This window comes from Corvus hawaiiensis, chromosome 2, assembly GCF_020740725.1.
Source record: "Corvus hawaiiensis isolate bCorHaw1 chromosome 2, bCorHaw1.pri.cur, whole genome shotgun sequence".
Lineage (NCBI taxonomy): Eukaryota > Metazoa > Chordata > Aves > Passeriformes > Corvidae > Corvus > Corvus hawaiiensis.
In genome coordinates, this window is record NC_063214.1 from 82,481,167 (window position 1) to 82,489,495 (window position 8,329).

Genomic DNA, 8,329 nt, shown 5'->3' on the forward strand with positions numbered 1-8,329 from the left:
TGGCAGAGAGCTGAAGTTCCCAGCGCTCTTGATGCCAGTAACACAACGTCCTGGGAGGCACAGAGAGAGGAATAAGTCCTTTTAGGCAGGGTATTTCTGTCACACTGTTTACAGTTCCATCTGCATGGAACCCGGCCATTCTGTAAAGTTCAGAACTTCTTCCTGATAAAGTTTAGGCTGAGTAAAGAATCAGCTGGTTAAATATTAACAGAAGGGGGAGCATGCTGTCAGCAGGCAACAAAGCTGTGCATACTTACTCAACTGTGTGAAACTTAAATCTAAATAAGCAGCTTTAGAATAAGATCATTCAAAATCACTTATGTGTAAAGTGTTTACATTATTTATAGTTAAACATTAATTCCTTTGTAATATATATTTTGTAACAGCAATAACCCAGTTGTCCTTGGTCCCAACAATTCCAACCTTCCCAGAATACTTGGTATAATTGCGGATGGTGAAATCCATGAAGCTATCAAACATGAAGATCCATGCACCAAGCGGCTGGCTAATGTTGTTCGCCAAGTGCAGGTAAATAAATGCTTGTTTAAGTATAAAGGGAACATTTAGAATCTGTTTGCAGAAGTAACTAAACTGTTAAACCAGTTTTGAGAGCCTTCTCTCCTTAGAGAATAATGGTTCAACCAGTGATCTTGGAGATCCTTGGACATTCCTTCAATGATTAATGATGAAACTTGGTGACATTTGCACTTGAATAAAATAACTGTAACTAACTTACATGCAGTGAGGTGGTTAATGTGCGAGCCAGTATTAGTTTTTTGGGGGTTTTTTTTCTGAGTCAGAAATTAGAATCTGGAGAGAAATCTGCATGTCCTTTTATCAGTGAACTGTACTGCAGGATTTGATCCAATATGTGGTTCTTGTAAAGGGTCCCCAGCATCCTGTGGTGACTTTCTAATACAGCAGGCAGTTTGGGTTCTTTGTTAGCGAATGAGTGCAAACCACAAGTTATTTTACTACTGCCCTTTTTAATCCAGTGCAAATATAGGTGGCTGCTCAATGTTTTCCCTGCCTTTGGGGAGCTGCCTTAAGGTTCACTTCCTTTATGCCATAATGAGTCACTTAATGATGATGGGGATGTCCAAATACTTAAGCAAAGCTTCTCTGCAGTGCTGTAAGTGAGAGTGCTCATAGAGCAGATTTGTTCCAGGGCCAAATGTTGTTGGGTGAATGTAGCATTAATGAGAGAAAGGAGTGTGCCTGGTAAGCATCTCGCTCATAAAAAAGCATGGAGGATTTTGAGCAGCAGATCTTCAATTATTGACCTTTCTACCTGACCTGCTTTGGCAAAATTCAGGTTCAAGAATTTTAGGAACACTTGATGTTGGAAAGGGTTCACCTGTATGAGTGTATCAGTCTTGAGAGATCCATTATGTCTGGTAGAAAAAGCTGTTAAAATTTTGAAGGCATAAAGAGAAGGAAATGGAGCCAAGTTTCAAAGTGAAAGTGGTATAAGTGGCTGCTCTAGATTCTACCTGACAGATACAAATCCTTGCTGTTAGTACTTGAAGTCTGGGAATGGAACTTTGTATTAGGGTTTACCTAATGCATTTGTTCACTTTACCTCAAATCATCAAGGTTAGATGATGATTTATTTTTTTAACAATACAGTGGCACATACACGTATAGATTAGTTGTGTACAGCAATGTCTGGTTTTGGCCAGGATTGATAGGAGCATTAATACGAGACAAGACCTTTAGCATTGACTGAATGATTTACCTTCAGACCAGGGAGGAAAAAAAAATCTTAGAAGTCGTGTCTTTTTGTACTAGCTTGAAAGCAAAGCAGTGAGAGACTCGAAATCAGAACTACAATTTCATAGGAAAATTAAAAATAAATGCAATGATACAAAAACACTGACAGAGTTAGGATACAACCTGACACCCTGTTAGTCAGGGTGGCAGTAGCAGTCCGATAAGATGGTGGCTGCAGTCCTCCTGAGGTGATAGATGTGGTTCTGTTGAAGCAGTGATCCTGTAGAAGGGTCTGGTCTTCCTCTGAAGGTCCAGTGGTGGTTATGTAGCTCTTGTCCTCTGGGCATCCAGTAGGCAAGGGCTACCAGTGGTCCAAACCTCAGATTATATCCAGGTAGGAAAGCTCAGTTCCTCCCCCTGGGCGGAGCATCTCACAATGGGATGATGTAATTCTATGAGTCATGCAGTGAGGCTGGATGGCCCATTAACTGAAGATATCCCTCCGGAGGGAGTTACCAGGGATGTGTCATGGAAGAGACAAAGAACACTGGGCCAACTGGTTTTAACAGATGGTGGTTACATCTTTTGGTTACATCTTACATTGTAACCTAAGACAGTTTTAAAAAATACAATTTTAGCACAGTGTTACCAATCCTGTTTCTCTTCACACATAGTATTTTTACTTTAGTAAAGCTGAAAGACTTTTATGCTGTTACTGACTGTAAGAGTTTTATACTCTGATAGGAATTTTCAAGGTTGTGTAGTTGCTAACAAGCTCCTGCTTCCCAGATTCCAGTAGACTTTTTTTTTTTAATGATCTCAGTAAGCTGTTTCACTGCCAGTGCCTGACATGAACAACATGGTCATAATAGGAATTGAATATAAACTTCTTTGCTTAGGTATTGTCAGGCCAGAAATATTTTAGTATAAAGTATCAATTTAAATATGCATCAGAAATGTTGAAGAGTACATTTAATTCTGCAATATTTCATCATACATTGAGTCTAAAATGCCTAATGTTATTTAAAACTAAACCCACAAACTTAAATTTGAGAGCATTTATTTTTGAATTTTGTGAATCCATTTTTATATTTTTTAAACTTTTTAAATTTCGAGAAAAGGGCATTATAATAGAACTGAATGTAAAATATACCAAATATAAATTAAACTTCTTTTTAAATTTACTTAAATTATACTGTTACTGCACAAGCCAATCTAGAGACCTAAAGTCAGTCACCTGCAATTTTTTCCCTGTCATTGTCCTAAACAAAGCAGAGTGCCAATTACTTTCAGTTTCTATTGATAAGTGAATAAATATTTTTCCTCAATCTTGATTAGTATTCAGCACTCTCTGGTGCCAGTAGAACAGTCCTCACTGATGGTGACTTTAAAAGCTAATGTCTCAGCTGAGGACTGTAATAGCACAGATGAAGGGTTTACATTTTCCCAGACAGATGCTCTGCAGTTCTCTCTGGGAATTAATTGACCATTCCTTTCACTAGAGAGCCATGCCCTTTGTTGGCAGCAGAATTTTGCACACCTACATGTGGCACATCAGGCTGTAATCCCAGCGTTCACCTCGAAGCTCTGAGTGTGTTACTGCTGCCCCAGTGCCCAAAACACTCATATGGAAGAGGCATGGTTCAGTTTTGCCTGAACAGGGGTCTTTTAACTTCAGTGCAAAACGGAGCAAATGGTTTAGGCTGTGATTAACACAGGAGTGTCAGTTGTCAACCCACGTAGTGGTTACAGGGAGTTCCAAATCAATTACTCTGCTGCTGTTTAGCCTTTTGGAGCATCTCATGTTGAATCTGTGTAGCACTGTGTGTAACTGAAGATTTCAGTCTCTGGCATATATATCACAGGAATTGAATGTTGAGCTTTGTAAACATAGCAATGTTTAGGATGTGCCTTGGACACTTTCAGCCTACATAAAGACCACTTTTCGTTTTTTTCCTAGACATCCGGAGGACTGTGGACAGAATGCATATCACAGCTCAATGCAGATCAACAGGCAGCCATACAGGAGCTCCTGAACTCTGCTTGAAGGGCCTTAATTATCATCTGCAAGAAAACTAACTCCAAATAAACGTTTACCCTATTGTTTAGGTTTCTTTTGTTTCTTTTCTGAGTAAAACCAGAACTGTAGTGCGTGTAGGCCATTCTGCAACCTACAGGCAGTGGCAGCAGGAAGAAGCATTCTTTCAGAATGGTGTTTAAATCGGTTTCTATCCCACAACATGGAAGAAGTTTCCTGTAAACCCTACAATAGCACTGAAGAGTATTTTTCTAATGGTATCAGCCATCCATATGATGGTGAAAGGGAAACAAGTTGAGTTTTCTCATTAGACATAAGACCTTCAGCAGTAGATGTACATTATAACAGATAAACATTTCTCTACATCTAGTGTTAATTGTATTAATTGGAGTGTGAGTCTTTGTAGGGTAGAAAGTGTTCTTCTGCCCAACAAGGTAGTAGATCAAAAGATGAAAAACTGAAGACAAACATCGAGCATGAAGACCTCATTGATCGCACTTTCGATTCCCAAAAACAACTTGTACAGTGACTCAATGAGGAAAGCTGTTCAGCTTCCAGCCCTTGAATGTGAAGTCTCTTTGGCATGTCTGACAGTATCTCATTCACTCCTCAATAAATGACATTGAAACACAAGAAGCTTGTGTAGAAGTTCAGTGATGTGTGGTTCTTTTAATTTACTCTTGTGAAAAGATGAAAATAACAAACTATACAAGTCACAATTTTATATTTGAAACTTTGTATATTGTTGCCTATTACAGATTTTATGCTCTTTTGTTTCTTGACTTTTTAACAAATTTTTCACCTGAGTATGTAGAATGGAAACTTAATGGCATTCCTTGTGTGCAGTAAATTTACATACCTTGACTTTAAAATGTTTTTCATGTTCAGATGCAATTGCATTTCTTAACTTATAAAATGTAGTGTTGTTCCAGCTGCAAATGTGCAACGTGGTCTGGTAGGCAGCAAACCTGTTGTAGTAGCCTATGTTTTGTTGAAAACAATCATGCAGTTGACAGCCTGGCCTGAAAGAATCAAAAAACCTTGTCAGGTCTTTCTGGTACTTTGAGAGCAATACATCATCTACCAACAAACATAGGCATAGAGTATCTGATTTCTAACAAAGGTGAGTGAGGTTTTTGCACTCTATTACTTCAAAGCTGTTAATATATGCATTGATCTTTAAAAACTTAAGTTCTTACTGGAGTGTCCTTCAAGTTGGTCTCAATTGTCTCTTGAAACAGATCTTTTCACAGAGGGTGAAAGTTTTCTTCCTTTATAATAGGAAAAGGTAGAACTCTACATGTAATAAATGCCTCTCCTACTAAAGAATAAATTTAGTTTTGCCTTTGAAAGTGTTTCAGAAAAGAAAATACAGAATGAGGTGTACCAAAGCCAGCCCAGGACCATTATACCCAAAGGTTTGTGAGACAAACTGCCTTAACCATAGAACTTGACAATGTAGTTTCTTTAGAGGCAGCTGAAACAGTGCAACAAAGTACTGTTCCAGTTTTCATTTTGTTCAGTATTGTTAATCTCTTATTTACAGAAACTCAAGCATTCATGCATCTGGAAGATGAATGCTAAGGATTGGATACCAGTACTGTGAGAGAACTAGTAAGCCATGTGAGTTATCTCAAGCACTGGTCCTGACAATATCAATTGTGCTATACTGTATCCATCATCTTTCTTCTTTGTGGGGTTTGGCTTTTTAAGTATTTGTTATTTCAATTTCCCCTCAGTCTAAAACATGTAAATTTTTCCCTGCAGCAAACTGTTTGTACTTTTTCCCAGAGCTTCAGGCTTAGATTTTTTTTTCCCTTTCTTTGGACTGTGTGGTGAGAATTGTAGCACATTTGGCATTTCGCAGAAATGGTGTCAGCTTGGCTCTGTAACATAAGCAGCATTTGAATTGCCCTCCTAATGGACCAACTGTAATCCTCTTGCCTTCCTTTCAGTCCAAGTAACAGAACAAATAGAACCAGGAGATGGGATTGCTCTGTGTGCCAGAGCCAGCATAGAGCAACTTTGTGCAGTTGCTTCTACCTTGTTAATCATTTTATCAAAGCAAAGGGCACTGAGTGAATCACTGTCAGCCTGACAGGTAGGTTGGTTCCAGGTCCTACCTGGAGATCTGTTCTTGCCTGTCACCACTGAACTTGTCAGGGTTAATCCAAAGCTTCTGTGGCATTTTCTCGATTCACAGAAGCTTTAAAAACTACACTCCCTTTCCACGTGTTTAAAAACTGTCTAGATCACTAATCTTGGCTTTTCTAGTTCCTTAACACAGAATTTTTAAGCAGTCAACCATTCCTGTTCTTCATTGCACTTAAGTACTGTTGCCCAAAGAAAGTATAGTAGAACAGTAGCTTCATCTGCAGCTATCTAAAAATTAAGTGTCATCCATATGAAAGAGCCAAAGTAATCAAACTGTGGTACTGATATGGAAAGGTAGTTTTGATTCAACCATTTTTCCTGGGTATAACTCCAATCTTGCTTTAACAATCTGCTCAGCTGTTGTGTGGTTTGAGACATGTACCTAGTGTAGCGTAAAGAGCACTGCAAACAATAGCAGTGCTTTGCTTTGCCCAAACAAAGAGGTACCAAATCCACCCTAGACATCCACACAAAAGTGCTCAAAGTTGTACTCAGTAACAAAGCACAACTAGAGAACGCCATGCAGGTGTTCCGGTACTGGAGTTCCATTAGCCGGTTTAATAAGCATTGAGAGTAACCAGTGTTCATGAGCACTGCTTTCCAAAGTAGCTCATCGCTCTGAAGTGTGGGTGAGTTCCCATCTAAACTCTCACCCATTCTTACTGTTCTGAAGGTGAAACTTCTTGCTTTGTGTTTGCAGCTCTAGGTTGTTCATGACAGATGATAATGCAGATGAATGTCAAGTCTCCTTTACGTGGCTTTGTCTACAAGATTCCCCAGAGAATCCTGTGCAAAATCTATGTAAGAAAGTGATTTGTAGCCATCATGCTTTCAAGATGGGCTTTGTGTACTGCTGAGGCATTCTGTCATTGCTTTTTCTCCGCAGAGACTTTAAAGTATTGCTGAGTGCAAGGGCTGGTATTCCCCAGCATAGAACAGTTGTTGTTATGCCAAATGTTGTCTGTTGTTCTCTACGCATCTAGACCTGTCAGTCTCATGTATGGAGTACATGTGTGACAGTAAGACGTGTTGCACAGTTGGAATTTTTGATGAAATAAAGAATTAAGGAAGGTGAATTTCCTGTTGACTCTGTGTATGCTTGTATGTACTGGCTATGCAGCTGCCTCAGGCTCTTGAACTGGAGCTTTATTTTTGCCTTAGTGGTATCTATAGGGGTGCACACATACACTGAGTCTGGCAAATACGGTGAGGGTGCTATTAAGAATAATACAAAAGTCAAGTGCTTGCCACCGCATGTTTTTTCAGCTTTGAATTATTTTGTTGTGCATCTTTGCAGAGGAGCCTTAGCCTTTGCTATTCAGTCATTTGGTTTGCTCTTCCTTTGCTAACTTAGACAATGCTACTTCCTTGTGTGGGGCTCAGTGGTATCTTAAATTCTAAGAAGTGCATTTGTTGTCTTCTGAGAAGCAGTAAAGAGGATCTAAGTGTCTGCCTAGTACAGGTCCTTTCCCTTCTTGGTTATCATGAAGATGTCTATGTTGCTTTGAGGAAGAGCATCTCTCAGGACAGCTTAGCATCCGTTGAAACTTAGAGGTATGGGCTCAATATTGAATAGAAGTCATGGGATTTGTTCAGGAAAAGGCTTATACAGCATCTTCTCTGATGGTAAAGAGATGTAAGGAGTGGAAGCCTACTCAGAACATGAAAGCTGTGTTTCCTATCTTTGAATGCTGAATGCTAACCTCAGCCACTATATGGTTATTCCAGTAGAAATCTCGGTTTGTCTCTTGAGTTTGGACCACTTTTGTGTATCAGAGTATTTGCTTTTCAAAGGCAGTGTCTTGTTCCTCACAACCCATGAAGCCTAAATGTTTGGTCTTTACATTTGTCACAAGTTCACAAGATTTTGCCCGTGGAATTGACTCTGACTTTTTCAATTACCTGATAGAGAAGCCACATTACCTCTCAGCTCTTCTGAGCCTATTTAGGAAATCAGCATGGAGTGGCAGCCTGGGATGGTATCTCCTCCTGATGAGCAAACAAATGATGCTCAGTGCAATTGCTCACCACCCACTGAGCAATGCCAGACCCCCCTTCCCAAACCCAGATAATCCACCCTTCCAGGTAACCCCCCATGCCATGGGCATGGCATTCTGTGGTGTGGAATATCCCTTTGGTTAGTTCCTGTCACCTGTCCTAGCTGTGCTCCCTTCCAGTTTCTTTTGTGTACCTCCTCATTGGCAGAGCATGAGACATGGAGGGGAAAAAAAGTCCTTGACTTAGGATAAACACAACTTAGCAAAAACCAAAACATCCATGTGTTATCAACACCATTCTCATCACAAATCCAAAACACAGCACTGTAACAGCTACTGAGAAGAAATTTGTGCTACCCTAGCTGAAAGTAGGACATCCTGCAAGGCTGGAGTTAGTGTGAAATTAATTTCTTTGGTTAGGAGATAA

The 8,329-nt window shown here is 39.7% G+C and overlaps 1 protein-coding gene across 1 annotated transcript in view; it reads left to right on the forward strand.

Moving 5' to 3' along the window:
• Positions 1-4,384, forward strand: part of IPO5 (importin 5) — a 42,832-nt gene extending 38,448 nt beyond the window's left edge. The window contains exons 25-26 of the mRNA XM_048295821.1: positions 387-528; positions 3,674-4,384. Of these exons, the coding sequence (XP_048151778.1) occupies positions 387-528; positions 3,674-3,760 (229 nt within the window). The 3' untranslated portion in view covers positions 3,761-4,384. The remainder of the gene's footprint in view (positions 1-386; positions 529-3,673) is intronic.
• Positions 4,385-8,329: the final 3,945 nt, after the last annotated feature.